The sequence below is a fragment of the Dicentrarchus labrax genome, unplaced genomic scaffold (assembly GCF_905237075.1).
Source record: "Dicentrarchus labrax unplaced genomic scaffold, dlabrax2021, whole genome shotgun sequence".
Classification (NCBI taxonomy): Eukaryota; Metazoa; Chordata; class Actinopteri; family Moronidae; genus Dicentrarchus; species Dicentrarchus labrax.
Genome location: NW_026136715.1, coordinates 4,587,140 through 4,604,346, shown reverse-complemented (window position 1 = coordinate 4,604,346; position 17,207 = coordinate 4,587,140). Strand labels below are relative to the sequence as shown.

Genomic DNA, 17,207 nt, shown 5'->3' with positions numbered 1-17,207 from the left:
ATTTGAAAAGTGTCCTGAGATAACTTCTGTTATGAATTGGCGCTATACAAATAAAACTGCATTGAATTGAATTGAATATACTGCATGAGAAAGACGGCACTGCCCAATTTAAAGAACCAGTCTGTAGGATTTAGTGGCATCTAGTGGGGATGTTTCAGACTGCAGCTAACTGAACACTGCTCGCTCCTGTATTTGACGACCTGGGAATGAGAACAGGCTGTGAACTGTGTAGGAGAAACACGTGAGGCCCTATCAACAGCCGGCATTTGGTTTGTCTGTTCTGGGCTACAGTAAAACCATGGCGGCCTCCATGGGCAACCCACAGCCTCTATAGATATAAACAGCTCATTCTAAGGTAACAAAAAAAAAAGATTATTATATTCAGGTGATTATAAACTAATGAAAACATACCAATGAATATTATATTAAATTTCTTAAAATAAATCCTCCTAAATGTCATTTATGTCTCCTTCTATTCCTCATTTGCTTCTTTTATCTTCGGTTCTGTTGGTTGATAATGTGCTATTTCCTTTTCTCTCTACCCTCTTTAGTGTTCATTTCCTTCTGCCATTATACACAATACATGATACAATACTCTCTGATCAATTGTCACATCTAGATCTATCAATAAATTATTATTCATTATCTATTATATGTATGTGTGTTCATATCTCTGTGTCTGAGTAGCTTAACTCTTTTTAAATGGCAGTCAGTTTATTTGTCATTATACCTGCATGTCAATCATGATTTATTACGTTTTATTAACAGCTTTCTTTTTGATTTGAGGAACCAAATCATGTATAATAGCACAGCACAGGAAGGTTCTGCCCTACCCTTTCAACCTCACACACATATATCAAGATCAAAATCTTTCTTAGCTCATTCATGTAAGTAAATAAAGTTATCACAACCTTCTTCTTTTATCTAACTGCACCTGCATTGAAACCTTCAACATGCCGTGACAGATGGAAAATATGCTGCGTCACTTCGCTGGGTATCATATTCTCTATTTGCAGTGCAGTCGGTTTCATGCCATGAAGGACCACTCCCATCTCTCCAGCATTCCCATCCTGCCTCTCTCCTCTTGGTGTGCAGCTGCTCAGACCCTCCCTGTCTCACAGCTGCTGGTTGGGAGGAGGAGGAGCAGGATGGGGAGGAGGAAGAGGAGGAGGGAGCAGAGTGGAGAATGTTCTCTGAAGAAGTCCTGGCTGGGAGCCATGGCAGCTTCCTGTCCTTCTCTTTCATCCCCTGCAGTTCATATTGAGTACAGCAACCACAGAAAGCTTGTTGTGAATTATACATCACTTCCCTGCTGAATAAATGATAGCTCCCACTTTGTGGTGGGTGTTCGGACTAAAAGCAAAGTTTTGGGTTCAGACTGAATTGAGGATATTTTGTCCAGACTTCCTGTAAACTTGGAAAGTACTTGTTATGTTAGAAGCAGTACAAAGCCTCTTTTCAAATGGTTGTCATTCCCTGCAGGATTCAAGGCAGCTTAAAGGGATTTAATGTTGTAACTGGAAGGGCCAGAGTGTGAAGAAAGACCAGTGTGCAGATCAAGTTCTGTACAGTACAACCAGTATGACACATGAAAAAAAAATGCAATTTCAGTTCCTCAAACAAGACAGAACCAGAGGAAGCACACCCCAGATCTCTGTCCATCTGAACAGCAGAGGCACACAGAGACAGGCAGACATGCAGCCACGTGATCGGCCCACTGGATGACATCATTGCAGAGAATCTGGGACAAAGAGGGAGGAGAGCAGGAGAGCTGGCATGCCTGGCGGATACCATGGCAGGCCTCAGCAGCAATATGGACACACAGCTGATACCAGCTCCAGTGAGGTGGAAGCATCTTGTTCAGCTATTTTGCATAATATACGATGCATCAGGTGCAAAGACTCAGATTTATGTAGAGAATTTGATTATATACACCAATATAAGACTATTACAACACATCATAATGTTTGCCACGCCTAAATAATAGATGCATTCAGTCTCTGCTCATTCCTCTTCATGAATAATATGAATAATTGAACAATAATTGTTTAAATAGCCCTTTAATCAATAAGCATGAGCTTATGTTAATGCTCATTAAAATTAAGTATTGAAAATGACATTGCAATAAAGCTTTTAAAAAATATCCCCCACACAGTTTTCATATTCTGAATCACTTCCAATATAAAATCACTACCATCTAATAACATTTATCTTATTGCAAAGCCCTTAAAGAGCTATTTAAACTATTACAATGTTGTTTAAATGTTAATGAAAAATGCAGAACAGTGTGGTTTAAGCAGCATTACCAAATATTGGTAGTAAAAGCGATTTTTTTCCCTCAGTGCACAGAAGCAAATCCCCTGCCCTGCCTGTATAAATCTGATAGCACCGCCCTCCCATTCAGCAGTTGTTGCAACGACCCCGTTGGGTACAACACGCGACGCAAACACACCGTTTTTAAAAAGCCTTTTTTCTTCACATTTTCTCCTTCTCCTCTCCCTCTTTTGAACCTCAGACGAAAAACATGGTAAGTTCCTCTTTCTCATGTGTGTTTTCTGAGACAGTTTAGTGAGGCAGAGATGAAGGTTGAGCAGCAACCCCGGTGTCTCCGGCTGTGACACGACGTCGCGGAGGGTTTTTCCATCCTCGGATGACCCTCTCCACTTTATCCTGCAGACCCGGTTGAGTGTGTTTTTACAGCTGTAGCGTCACTTTAACAGCACTGTGGGTGTATTTAAGGATGGAGGGTGAACAGTGTAATGTTGCTGTTGATAACACAGATTTGTCTGCAGCAGTGGGTCATTGTGTGAAGACAAAAGCACTGACTCAGGCTACAGTAGCAGACAATCAGGAGGATAAATCTGTGTTTCTTTATAAAACAGCTTATCTGACCTTGTTTTTTTTTTATTATTTTATGTCAAATTTAATGTGTCAATATTCCAAAATCATACACCTCACCAATGCTTTACCCTGTTTGCAGGCAGGGAGGGGCAGTTTGGGTGGGGATGGAGACATTTGATTGCAGCTATCATTTTTAATTCATAGGATACAGCAGAAAATGTATTTTTAATGTATTTTTAGGATTTTTTAAACAGAAATTACTGCAACACAATGCTTCATTTCAACATGACATTAAATACAAAGGGCTTATTTAAATAAACACACAACATCTCTTAATTGATTTCATCCTAACAGATAATTTGATGTGGATTATTTGCAGATTTCTTTGATTTTTTTAAAGAGTTGTGTTCGAGGGGGGTTGGGTGGATTCTGTTTTCACCCCAAGCATCCGCTGTGATTTTGCATCCTCAAGGCACGAGAGCAAGTGGAATATTCCAGACTCATGATGTGCATGCGCAAAAGAATTTGCATTCTGCTTATGCTTGCAAAAGAGGGAGAGTGTGGGATGAAAAGACAAGAGGACAAAAAAAAGACTGGAGGAAAGACGAGAGCAGCGTCCTGCCTCGGCGGGGGCTGCTGTCAGGCATTTTTTTGTCCCCTGCCGATTGTGGTGCAGGGAGGTGCCTCCTGCTGCACTGCCTGTTAATCTCAGATAGGGGGAGCAACTGAATGTTCACAGCTCCAAGATGCAATTATTGTTTTAGGTTTCATGTAAAAGCCAGCAGTTTCAGTATGTAAAGGAATTAAAGCTGAATGGAGTCAATAACCTCCCTGTTTTTTCTTTCCTCCAGCGTGAGTGTATCTCTATCCACGTCGGTCAGGCCGGTGTCCAGATCGGCAATGCCTGCTGGGAGCTTTACTGCCTGGAACATGGGATCCAGCCGGACGGACAGATGCCCAGTGACAAGACTCTTGGCGGAGGAGACGATTCCTTCAACACCTTCTTCAGTGAAACTGGAGCCGGAAAGCACGTCCCCAGGGCTGTTTTTGTGGACCTTGAGCCCACTGTCATCGGTAAGTGTAATTCTCTTTAGCTTAACATTAACTCAGGCAAATGGAAAGTGAAATATCTGATAATTATAAACCACAACTGATGCAATGTCTGTTTTTTGTCCTCTTAGATGAGGTGCGCACTGGGACCTACCGCCAGCTCTTCCACCCTGAGCAGCTGATCACCGGCAAGGAGGATGCTGCCAACAACTACGCCCGCGGACACTACACCATCGGCAAAGAGATCATCGACCTGGTGCTGGACAGGATCCGCAAACTGGTAAATTCAGAGCAGAAGGAGTTCAGATTTTGCTCCAGAATATCAAAATTAAAGGCCATTACTGTATTTCATATGTGATCGTTATCTCTCCCTCTCTGTCCTCAGGCTGACCAGTGCACTGGCCTTCAGGGCTTCCTGGTCTTCCACAGCTTCGGAGGTGGCACCGGCTCTGGTTTCACCTCCCTGCTGATGGAGCGTCTGTCTGTCGACTACGGCAAGAAGTCCAAGCTGGAGTTCTCCATCTACCCAGCTCCTCAGGTGTCCACCGCTGTGGTGGAGCCCTACAATTCCATCCTGACCACCCACACCACCCTGGAGCACTCTGACTGTGCCTTCATGGTGGACAACGAGGCCATCTACGATATCTGCCGTAGGAACCTCGATATCGAGCGTCCTACCTACACCAACCTGAACAGGTTGATCAGTCAGATTGTGTCCTCCATCACTGCTTCCCTTCGTTTTGACGGCGCCCTCAATGTTGATCTGACAGAGTTCCAGACCAACTTGGTGCCATATCCCCGTATCCACTTCCCTCTTGCCACCTACGCCCCTGTTATCTCAGCTGAGAAGGCTTACCACGAGCAGCTCTCAGTGGCTGAAATCACCAACGCCTGCTTCGAGCCAGCCAATCAGATGGTGAAATGCGACCCTCGCCACGGCAAGTACATGGCTTGCTGCCTACTGTTCCGTGGTGATGTGGTGCCCAAAGACGTCAACGCTGCCATTGCCACCATCAAAACCAAGCGCTCCATCCAGTTTGTGGACTGGTGCCCCACTGGTTTCAAGGTTGGCATCAACTACCAGCCGCCCACCGTAGTTCCTGGTGGAGATCTGGCCAAGGTCCAGAGGGCTGTGTGCATGCTGAGCAACACCACTGCTATTGCAGAGGCCTGGGCTCGGCTCGACCACAAGTTCGATCTGATGTACGCTAAGCGTGCCTTTGTTCACTGGTATGTGGGTGAGGGTATGGAGGAGGGAGAGTTCTCTGAGGCCAGAGAGGACATGGCAGCTCTGGAGAAGGATTATGAGGAGGTTGGAGTTGACTCCATTGAGGGTGAGGGAGAGGAGGAAGGAGAGGAATATTAAAAGGAACATAAAGGCATTAGTTAAGCAGGAAATGATTGATTTGCAATGTGTTCTTGAATGCATTCTAAACAGAAATGTTTGTCTATCAGTTACCAGTTTGGCTCTGTTCTAAATAAAATTCCTGTGACATGTGAATTTTTTTGTCTGTTTTTAATTCAACCTAAATATATATTGAGTGCATAGTCCTACAAAATGTTGAAATTCTAAAATGTTGAGCTATACCATGTAATCAAGTCGTAGACTCATATATAACACCTAGTTAAAGTTAGCATGTTGATGCTAGATGGGTCCTCAACTGTAGTCCAATGCTGTTCTTCTGTTTCCATTTACTGATTTCTGAAGGACTTCTGATTAATATTGGTTTAATGTATGAAAAATGACATGTATATGTCTCAAGTGAACTCTGAAGCTGTATATTTGCTTACTATGTGAAGCTCTAACATGATTTATAAGGATTATTTTCACCAAAATGTTTGAATGTTATGATATCAAGCCTGTGATTATAATAGAGCCTTTATTTACTGGAGGAATGGGAGGAGTCTTTCTGGATGTTAGTTTTTTAAAACATGGATGAGTTTTGGGTGGGATTAGAGGGTCTATCTCATCTTTTTGTGTCATAAATCACAGTAAAGCAAATCTGTTTTGACCAAAGTTTATTGGAAAAACACTCAAAGTCAGTTTTGTCCAAATAAAAGCACACACTTTTAACTAGCTTCAAGTAGGTACAAAAGATCAGGGCATGTCTAATAATAGTAATTCCAGGAAATTTGATTGAGAACCCAAATATTACACACTCATGAATTTGTCATTTAGAAAATATGTAAAAAAACAAACCAAAAAAAAGTATAAAAAGACCTCCCAGGTGTCTATAACTTCATCATCAATCATAAGTTGCTTTGTTTTGCTGGTGATGGTTTACACCGGTCTGTCCTGCAGCAGAGGGCAGTTGTCCACAGCTCCCCGTTTGTTCAGAAGACTCCAGAACATCGAGGCTCCAGAGCAGCTGTGAACCCGGTCGGGCTGCGGGCCGGCAGACACAATCAGGTCCTCCTTCAGAGGGCGGTAGGACTTAAAGCGCCTGTTGAGTAAAACACAAAATCCAGACAGGTTGTTTGAACTAGATGTGTTTTACAGATAACGTACGAATGTAAAAACATGCCACAATTATATACAATATATAAATGGAAACAAGCTGTGAACACAAAACAGACCTATTATCACCTATTGAGCTGTTATAGTGAGAGTTTTCTGCCTATTTAGACATCAAGCAGACATGGAGCAACATTAATATACTCTTAAAGTTGTGTTTCTAGCCACTTTAAGGATGTAAAACCAATATTCACACTCTTTTTAGCTTTATTTTGGTCTCCAGTACTTCCTATGTCATTTTCTGCTAAATGATAAAAAGCATCTAGCTGCTAACTTAGTGTGGGTTTTTACTTATAACAGCTGCTTGCTGAGGACGGGAATTACGCTATGAGAGCATAGACTGTATAATTAAAAATAGACATAGTCTCTGTGACGTCATAGATTTCTATAAAGTGCTCGGTGTGGGTGCCATCTTGGCAGTCCTGACTCAGCCGGTTCTTGGCTAATCCAGAAATGGGCTGACGTGGAGCTAAGGTGGGCTGAATGAAGTCTGAAAACAGCCGCCTGTGATGGCTGAAAGTGGTCATGTGCTTAGTTATAAAGCTCTGTAGAATTGAGGGCAACTAGAGAGTTGGGTGACCTTTCAAATTTGATCCATTGTTAACATAAGAGATAGCGACTTGGAGGACTAGTTTCAGCTGCGGATTAATACACACTTTGACCTCTAGTGTGTATTCAGCAGCAGGGTGGTGTTTTTAATAGTTTTTGGGAACATATGCAGGATGATGCAGCTAAGGTGCTTCCTGTTTTTATATGTGTTTCCTGTATTCACTGTGTTTCACGCCCTTTTTCTGTATTTTTGTGTGTGTTGTTACAAGTATTTCTTCTATTTGTTTATTTCCCAAGAGGTGGAGCTTCTGCCACCAGAGTGAGCACAGGTGTTTTGCATACTGCCAGTGATTAGGACTGCTTATTTGCACATGCCTGTCTGTGAGAGAGTTAGTCATGCCTGGGATATAGTGCATGGGTCTGGGCCTTTGTTGGCAAATATACAATGTAATCAAAGTTATCCCTTAAAATAAATAAATTAGATTCTGTATAATTACAAAAAAAAATCAGCTCTTACTTGTAAGAATATGCCACTATTCCTACTGCTAGGACGAGTACCAAGACACCCAACACCATGCCGACAGTGCCCAGAGAGGACAGACCTGACCCTGTAACAAAGATCACATTATGGGTGAGCAGGATAAAGCAGAAATGTGCTGCATTGTCAAACCAAACACTGAAATGTGTGGACCGTTGTGTGGTGGTTGTGATGCGTACCCATGTCGACGCTGACTTTGGCACTGGCTGCAGCTAAACTGACGTCATTGGCCATGGACACGTTGATGCAGTAGATGCCAGAGTCGTTGAAGAAGTGACGCAACACCAGCTGGCACTCTTTGGAGGGCTCCACCATGTTGCACGCCGTGTGAATCGGCCTCAAGCACTCTGCATCCAGAATCACGGTGCACACCTCTTTCGGAAGGCTGGAGAGAGACGATACAAGGTAGTTTATTTCATTATATAACACAAGGTTGCACAATGAAAAGGAAGTTGTAGTCTCTTCATGCTAGACCCACAAAGAACACAACAGATAATTAAAAGCAGGGTCCCAAATAGACCCAGGTCTCATTTAGAGGCCTGGTCTGGATTTTATAGAAATTCTTTGGATGTATAAAACCTCTTATCGTCTACATACATATAAATGTTTCAACTTTTGTCAATATGCTACACATGCATATAGATGGGTTGCCCCAACACTGGATGAGATTAGCATAAAGTGGGCATGTCTGCAAAGGGGAGACTTGTGGGTACCCTTGGAAGCTATTTTCATTCCGATATCTTGAGGTCAGAGGTCAAGGGAATCCCTTTTGAAATTCGCCAAAATATAGCCTCAATTTGGAGCGTTATTTAGCCCCCTTCCCAACATGCTAGCATGGCATGGTTGTTAACAATGGATCCTTCATATGGAACCAAAATCTAACTTTAAAACAGAGCTCACTACAGCCTCTGAAAGACAGAGTAGAGTGGAAGAGGAAACGACAACGGGGACATGTTACACATCGTTAGATCAGTTAGATTCTCCACAGTTTAACCCTTAAGTTGACTTTATGGAAACCATCATAATCCATTATGTTATTTGATAGCCTACATTTTCATACAAGTAATATTCAGACAGGTTTAAATAAACAATCTGATAATATTTCTATCTTTGCAAGAGTGCAAAATGAATTAAAGGCTTGTCCTATATAGACGCCTGTTTCAAATACAGGCAGGTTGAGTTCAGCAAATAACAGCCCAGGATATTAATTAAAGTTTTGTTCCAGTGGTTCAAAATAGACAATAAAATGCTTGTAAAAGAAACAAAGTGTTGTATTATTTGATAAATTGCAGGTGTAGTCACCTTCCCTGGCAGGTAACAGTGATGTCCAAAACATTTTTGTCCATCTCAGGCGTCGCAAACACGGCATTGTCCATTTGTACAATCTCTACTTTCTCAATTCCCTCTGAAAACAAAGACAAGAAGAACAGGACGGTCACTTAACAATCACCTCCGAGGTTTTCATTTTACAGCTCGACAAACGTGACACTGATGAAGGGATGAACTCACCAAACACTTCAATGCCAGTGCAGAAGGAGCCATAACGATATATGACACAGTCATCGTCGGAGGGTTTATCTCCAGCAGCCCTCTTAGCAACTACTTCCACTGTAGCTTGGCCCGTCAGTGTCACCGTTCGCTTTCCACCTGGAAAATAAACAGCAGCAGGGAGTTAATACGCTGATAATAGATCCTTCTTGACATTTATATTAAGGAATAATCATTTATAGTCTCATTTTATGCTTGTTCTGCTTGGTTTAGTGGTTTGATAGCTACATTTGTGATGCACAATAACATTGTTTAGCATTAACTGAAAGCATGATGTTGGTAGTAGTGAGTTCCTGCCTCAGTGAGCCCGCTCCTGAATATTTGTGTTCACAGTATGGTTGAGCGAGTACTGGGCTGGATCCAGTATACGGTACAGATAATGTACTTTTTACAGGTATGAGTATCAAACAAGCACAGGTAGTAAACGTTTTAAACCCTGCTCTAACACCAGGGTCAAAGTGCTTTCATGCATTATGCCTCCTGTATATGTATGTAGCTAGAAACCTTGTTTTTTATTGCTGTATTGTTGAATAGCCTTTCATCCGATATCAAGTTGACACAAACAGGTTATTATTAGCAATTTACTTGAGCTATTTATTATTTAACATGTTACCAACATGGTTGTTTTGTAGCTCTATAAATAATTCAGATGATACAAGAAAAACTGAGCCGACCACGTCAGTCAGCATGTAAATCTGAATTCAAACGATGAAGCAGAATAGAGTGACTCATTCTGCTCGTTTGATACAATGACAGTGCTTCTTTAAAGATTTACATCACATTTACATTTTAGGAAATCAGCTCTTATCTGGTTCATCTGGCAGCTGCTCTAAACTCATTATTTTTCACTTTAACATGACACACTGCTGTAGTTGCACGTACTTCCTCTGGTGGGGATTCAACAAGTGACCTTCTGGTAAAATTATTCTCTGGTAAATTATGTTCAAGCAGTTATTTAAATAAATAAATACAATAAATAAACGTACTTGCTGCAAGCCCGGTCTGTGCTTCACTGTCAGCTGGCAGGACAGGGTTGACGGGGGAGGGAGTTTTGGCCACCCCGGGTGTTTCCTGGGCAGGTTGAGGGGTGGAGGCAGTGGAGGCCTCATCCTCAGTGTTGTCCTCCTCTGTGTCCGAAGGCACCAGGTTGACGTTCAGGCCAGTTGACTTGGTGGAAACCAGTATGGGGACAGCAGACGCCAGTGCAGGAGCTTTCACTACACACAGGGAAGATTGTTGATTTAGGTCTGTGCTTCAGTAAGATGTATGAATGTGGAGCTGAGGTACATGGGTACAAAATGTTGGAAATATTATTACAGCTTTTAACTTTTAATGAATAATTGGACATTTTATGCTGCCAACCGTATCACCGTGCAGAAGGAAGGCTGCATTTTTCAGTTCACTAATGTTACACCTCAGATGAGGAGGCCACTATTAAAGTTTACATCATGGACAGTTTTTTATAGTGGACAGAGCTTCCAAGTTAAGTGTCCTTAACATGCAGTCTTTCAAATGGCCAGCAGGGGGCACCTCAATTGGTTGCAATAAACCACCGATACCATGCAGTCTTATGGTGAAATGAACCTAGTTCTGACTTGATTTATGAGCTTCTAATGAGTTTATGGTCTCAATCTTTAGTCCCAAGTCTTCTTCCATACAGCATGATGTTCATTTAGTAAATGATGGTCCCATTTGGAGTAAAATAGACCATAAAGCAGGGTATGCTTCAAGTGTGGGGCTACCTTGTGATTGACAGCTCATTCTCACTCAGATCAAACTGTCAAACTAGGCAGTGCTGATCAAATATGGATCCAGATTCTGTTACTGCATTGACTATTTCTCACCTAAAATAGTCTCACAAACACATTTTAGTAAACTGTTGTTCACTGTTGAACAACTATTGTTGGTGTAATACAAGATCGTGTGCGACCAGGCGAGCTGCCATTGTTTTCCTGTTGCAGATGAGTAGATGCACGCTTCATTCTGCGCAGTCATACGTAGAAAGAAAATAGTTCCGACATGAAACTGCTCACAACAAGGTCTGTGGATTATCTTGAGTAACCAGGTCATGGTTGCTGTTGTACGTTTTAGTGCTGGTATCTCTAAAACTCACACCAAAACAATGGAAGTGGATAAATAGCACCACAGGTCAGGTTGATTTTGGGGTGAACTGTCCCTTTAAGTGCTGGAACTACACCATCTATTCCTTACCTGTGGTGCCTCGATCAGTGGGTGGACCGGGGGCCTTGGTCGGGGTACCAACGGGTGGGTCGCAGGCCTTATCTGGGATCACCGCCTGGATCACCACCTGAGGTTTGAATGAGCCGGAGCTGATGTAGGTGTGAGTGACAGTCAGCTCTCTGGATATGAGGGCTCCACTTTCATCCCCAAAGTCCCAGTTGAAGGTGATGTCTGCGTTGCTGAGGTACTGGCTGGGGTCGTGGAGGGTGATGGTGAAGGCGATCGCCCTGTTCTGGATGAAGCGCATGTCCCCGGCCACAATGTCGTTCACTTGATCCAGAGAGACGGCGAAGGGGATTTGATCTGAGGAGAACAACAAAGAATGATGTTGACAAAATAAACAGGCGATAGCTGCAGTTTACAGCTTATAGTATGATATTAAGTACTCATAAAACACATTGCATATAAAGTTTTTTGCTGTTTTTTGCTTGTTAGATTTATTATATAGTTTAAAAAGAGATCCTGGTTGATTAGTGTCTAATAATTCAGCATTTTATCTTATTTATTGCATATTTCTGTTGACATGAATCCCCCTGTTCGTTTCAAGGTTTAATAATATGCACCTGTTTCATAAACCAGTAGATAAACTAAATAAACTAGTCAAAGATGTGTATAACATAACAATCAAGTAGCTAATTAGTTCTTCTAGCAAAAATAGCTAAATGTTTTTACTCATTTATTCTGTTTTGCTTCAGAAAGCAGAAAAGCAACAAATTAAATTAGATGAATAAAGTCAGACCATAAATTTGATGTAAATTTAGCTTCTTATACTAACATTTAATTATCCGTAACTAAACTAAATTGCGATAACTGATTAATTTGGCCACTAGGAGGCAGCAGAATCGAGTTATGAACACGACATTGACATAGTTTCACCTTTTTAAGTTGATATTGTGAACTTCAGCAGCAAACAGTTGCTTATTTTTGATCTCCACCAACTCCTGAGTGAAATATCGCTGCTAAATGCTAGTTTACAGTAGATTATCAGAGCTTTTTCTCTGAAAACAGCTGCCTTCAGGTAATAATTCTGGGTGGATTCATCACTAGACACCTTTCACATTGTCATTCAGTTCATTGTTATTATAAAATCGTTTATTATAGCAGCTTTTAAGCTTTTTTATATGTATAATTTTGCATGTAAAACCTAATTCCTGTTTACATAAAAGGAGGATTTACTGGTAGTGTAGTGTTTAATTGCAGATAAATATGTGTTTGCCATAAATATACTAAATATACAAAATTATATTTAGTATATTTTTTCCTCTTTTAGTTATTAATGGTTAAATAAGTTCTACCCCTTCAATACTCTCCGGTTAAATATGTTATTATTAAGTAGATTGTTCATACCGTCTCTAACTCACCAGTGATGGAGAACTGAGTGGAGGCGTATCCCAGAGGAATAAACTTCTCCTTGCTGCGGTAGTGGTAGATAACGATGTCCATGGTGTAGGAGCCCAGTGGGATGTCATCTGTATCGATGGTCAGGGAGGAAGAGCAGCCGTCGGCCACCTGCCAGTACTGACCTGCCAAATGAGCATCCAGAGATTAAAGAGTGCATGTGAGACACTTTCCTGTCTTTTCACTACAAATATATATAAACACTTTATTAATTAATCTAATAATATCAGGTTAAAATAAATGTTCTTTGTATGATGCGTTCAGGGTTGCCTTGTTTATATGAATACTAACACAAGTACACTCATGAAGTGATGGATAATCAATAAGCAGATTGCATACTCATTATGTAAACTTCTTAATATAACACTTTTTTGGATATAACATCACTGAGGCCTCGTGCTTCCAGTCATGCAATGTCTGAATCCCAAAACTAAAAGGCTTGGATTGTTGTTTTTTTTAGGTATAATGAAGTGACATAATCTGATCATATGATACGGCTCATACATAATCCATCCTGGGTCATACTTCAGGCCAAGGTTTGTGCCACAAGGAACTCTGTGACCCTCTGTGAACATAACTCAGAGGCGACAGCACCACTCACCCCAGGTCTTCCAGACAAACACGTAGTTCGGCTTCTTGTCCTTCTTAACCGGTGACCCATCAGGGAAAACCGCTTCCCAGTCTGTGTTCTGAGTTGGGTACACTGGCTCAGACCCGTGGTACTTTGTTCCTGCAGCAGGAGAAAGAGACTTGTGACTGTGTTATAACGGCTGTTTGAGCTCAGACAGTCCACTAATCCCAGTGTGCTTACATGCTCACAATGACAATAGAGGTGTTTAGTTTAATTTGTACGTTTTTGGTCATGAACTAAAGAATTAAACTGATGATGGTGCAGAATATCACCAAAGTTATTACAATTCATCCTGAGAGGGACAGAGTGTGTGTGTGTGTGTGTGTGTGTGTGTGTGTGTGTGTGTGTGTGTGTGTGTGTGTGTGTGTGTGTGTGTGTGTGTGTGCGCACATGCTGTGTTACCATTGACTACGCAGTCTTCGGCCCAAACGACGTCTCCATCCGGCTGCACCTTCTGGTTGTGTGGGAACTCCAGGTCGATGGTAAAGGTAACTTTGGCTGCAGTCAGAGTTGGTGAATCGTTCCCTACATTGAAAGTCACTCTTCCACCTGGACGAAGAAGACGTGAAAACACTGAGCAATGGACACAAAATGTACATTTCTGTGCGTCCTCAAAAACCTTAATTAACTTTTTTTTTTAAAGTATATATTAATGGGGCAGCCGTGGTGTCCTATAGAGGGTTAATAAGACCATTTAATGAGTCCTAACAAACATTAAAAAAGTCAATACAATCTCTATCTCCCCTCATTTCAGGTCTCTACTGTCACTAACAAAAAAGCCCCAAAAATACTTTAAAAAGATAGTTTAAGTAAGAAATTATGAATATTTGATAATCATAATCTGTGATTATACCAACAATATTACAACAGTTGTACCTTTCCAGGAGTCTTTGTATCTCGGGTCTCCATCTTTCCAGATTGGGTACATCTTAGTGTTCCATGATGGATAGCGAGTGAAGCGGTTTTTGGGCTCTGACGGATCAAACCATGAACATATTGTATTAACAGAAGGTGAACACATGAACTTTTTTTTTTTTTTTTTTTTTTTAAATTTTTTAAAAAAAAGTTTTAGTATTACATTTATAGTAACTTACAATAGAGACAGCTGAACATGTGAAATCAAGATTAAAAACTAAATTAAACTAAACTAAATTAAACTTTCCCTTCGAAGGAACTTCCTATTTCCACTTTAAATATCTACCAGAGTGACTTCTTATTAGTTTTACAGTTGTCCCAACTACATTTCTGGCCTTGATAAATATATATATTTACATATGTGTGTATATTTCTATGTTATAATTAGATGAATGTGACTGAGGGTGCCCACTTAAATGTCTTTTTATTGCCAATATAACTCTCTCCTCCCTCCAATCCCTCTCATGTGATGCTCAGCTGAGCGTGTGCATGATTTTATCACAGATTAACAATGTCACAGGGCTGAATTTGGATTAAACATAGTGGCTGATAACAGAGCTAATCGTCAGCTGAATCAGAGTTATGAATGTGATTATGAATTCAGTAATCACTGCTTTTCTTCTCGTATGACTAAACTTGATGCCAAATGGGGGGGAATGTATTTCTCTGCCTTTTAAATATTGTTTCTATCTGTTCGAATGTTTACATTGAAACAGTTATTGGTTGTAACTATAACTCCTTCTCTCCATACTGGCTCTTTATTGATAACTCTTTTAATGTGTGTAACATTTTAAGACAGACAATTTGAATTTGTCCTTTAACTTCAGAATAAAAAGGATTAAGATAAACAGCCTTTGCTTTAGAGGGTCACATTCTGTGTCGTTTACATTCATGCATGGTTGAGTAAAGAGGTCATGGGAACTCGACTCAGATCTTATAGACTAAAACATTTTACCTAAATGGATTTACTTGCATATAAGGAAAGAAAATGATGATGAAACCCGAATTGATTTGATTTTGAATCACAATTTTTGACCTTTTTAAGGTTTGAGTACAGAGCTCATTAAAACTGTGACTGAGATATAGATTAAAAAAATAAAATAATAGTCAATTTAGTGAATATTGTCTTAAAATGTATGAAGGTTTACATTAAATCTACACAGTGTAACACCATGATTACGACACTGACTGTGTAATGATGAATAATGTAAAGTGCTGTTTGTCGTCTGTTTATCTTTTGGAAAGCAGCGGTGTGGACACAGGTCACATGACAAATGTGATGACTTTATACTGGAGACAGAATCAAAAAAGATTTGGACTTTAACACCAATGACTTAATTTAGCCTCAAACTTTTTGACTTAGACTAAGACTTAGACTAGATTCCTCTCCCCGAAGATTAAAAGGTGTTATTTAAAGGACCAGTGTGAAGGATTTAGTGGCATCTAGTGGTGAAGCTGCAGATCACAACTCGCTGAGAGTGAACTGCGGGGGCCACAAAGTGTGCAAAACACAATTCTTAGGTGATTATACACTAATGAAAACATAACTATGAATATTATATATCATTTCTGCCAATAGAGTCTCCTAAATGTTTCACACTTGACCTTGAAAAAAGTGCCACGAATAAATTCACTCTATTCATTCAGCTCTTAATTCCCCGGATCCACTTTGTTTGAACTAATCCGACAGCATCCAATCAAATTGCAGGAGAGACTCACAAATAACGAACGTTACATGACGAAGAAATAATACCAAAGACTGAATTTACAGACAGAATTGTGTTCGCGTATAAAAACTTTGTGGTGATCTCTTTGTTGTATTGTTTAGGACTCAGAACTCAAAGTTTAGGACTTGAGTGTTAAGACATGAGACTTTGTGACTTGATCTCCCTTCTGGTAAAAGTAACTTTTACACAAGTATTTTTTTGTAGTATTTTTATGCTACTTTACATTTATACTACAAATATTGTACTTTTTACTCTACTGCATTTATTTGACAGTTTTAGTTTCTTCTTGATCAAATGCAAGAACAAAATTGTGCACCAGTAATAATAATCCAATATTATAATATATAATAGTGCGTAATTCACAGTCCTGAATTATACTAGTAATACATTAATTAAGATAAAAGATGTCTGAACTGTGTTTATGTCTGAAACTACCGTCTTATCGTCCCTTTAAGACATATTTTCTCCTTTTATTGTGTTAAACTGCTTCCATGTGTCTAAAATTCAGTTTATTGTTTCCTAAAACTAAACTTAAACCAAAACTAGGTGTAAAAAAACATTTTAGTTAACCCGAAATAAAAAATAAAAGCTAACTGAAATTACATTTTTTTTAAAAATGTCTTTAGTTTTCATCTTTAGTCAAATGTGTCGACACAAGAGCACAAAAAAACCTCATATTTTAATTTAAAAAAACCTAAAACTTATCTGGAAACTAATAAAAACTTAACTAAAAGTAAACATTTTAAACATTTTTAAAGAATAAAAATTAAACTGAAACAAGCAAATCCACTCTGGAGACTTAAAACAAATTAAAAACTATATATATATATATAAATAATGTATATGTATATAATAACTAGTTCTGTACTCACTTGCCGCAGTGTGTGAAGCCACAACCAGCAACACCAGCAGAACAACAGACGCCCGCATTGTCAGCGCACCTTTTTCTCTACGAAATATCCCTTTTGTGAGCATCAGGTAACAGAAATCAGTCTTTATAAACTCGCTGATGTTTGACCTCAAACTGGAGAAGAAACGCCTCCTTCCTCATGAAGTGCCCCCCCCCATCCTCCTCCTGCAGACCGACCCTCCTCCAATCAGACTTATGGGGGCACCTGGACCGACTGTGTATGTGTATTTACAGTAAAAGTGGGTCTTTGGGGGGGATTACAGTTGTACATATAGTAGAAAAAGAAAGCCACATAATCACATACAAATGTTGAATTTCACACGTTTTTTCTTTAAGGAAACAGA

At 40.1% G+C, this 17,207-nt stretch overlaps 2 protein-coding genes across 2 annotated transcripts; one reads left to right on the top strand and one right to left on the bottom strand.

The window, feature by feature from the left end:
* Positions 1-2,383: 2,383 nt before the first annotated feature.
* LOC127377561 (tubulin alpha-1B chain-like) lies at positions 2,384-5,392 on the top strand. Its single transcript, XM_051425576.1, has 4 exons — positions 2,384-2,527; positions 3,693-3,915; positions 4,023-4,171; positions 4,277-5,392. The coding sequence occupies exons 1-4, from the start codon at positions 2,525-2,527 to the stop codon at positions 5,255-5,257; spliced, it is 1,356 nt and encodes a 451-aa protein (XP_051281536.1). The 5' UTR covers positions 2,384-2,524; the 3' UTR covers positions 5,258-5,392.
* Positions 5,393-6,172: 780 nt separating this feature from the next.
* pmelb (premelanosome protein b) lies at positions 6,173-16,936 on the bottom strand. The gene is made up of 12 exons (XM_051425568.1): positions 16,826-16,936; positions 14,188-14,283; positions 13,714-13,860; positions 13,282-13,410; positions 12,644-12,805; positions 11,253-11,585; positions 10,028-10,258; positions 9,003-9,140; positions 8,796-8,898; positions 7,673-7,878; positions 7,473-7,563; positions 6,173-6,335 (listed from the first exon to the last, which is right to left on the bottom strand). The coding sequence occupies exons 1-12, from the start codon at positions 16,926-16,928 to the stop codon at positions 6,173-6,175; spliced, it is 1,902 nt and encodes a 633-aa protein (XP_051281528.1). The 5' UTR covers positions 16,929-16,936.
* Positions 16,937-17,207: the final 271 nt, after the last annotated feature.

Bases quoted from the DNA above. Each gene is read 5' to 3' on its own strand.
- LOC127377561 (XM_051425576.1), top strand. The intron at 3,916-4,022 runs GTAAGTGTAATT...TTGTCCTCTTAG, and splicing joins CCTTGAGCCCACTGTCATCG to ATGAGGTGCGCACTGGGACC. The intron at 4,172-4,276 runs GTAAATTCAGAG...CTCTGTCCTCAG, and splicing joins TGGACAGGATCCGCAAACTG to GCTGACCAGTGCACTGGCCT.
- pmelb (XM_051425568.1), bottom strand. From the start codon at position 16,928: ATGCTCACAAAAGGGATATTTCGTAGAGAAAAAGGTGCGCTGACAATG. The intron at 14,284-16,825 runs GTGAGTACAGAA...TTGATCCGTCAG, and splicing joins GGCTTCACACACTGCGGCAA to AGCCCAAAAACCGCTTCACT. The intron at 9,141-10,027 runs GTACGTTTATTT...TTTATTTTCCAG, and splicing joins ACAGACCGGGCTTGCAGCAA to GTGGAAAGCGAACGGTGACA.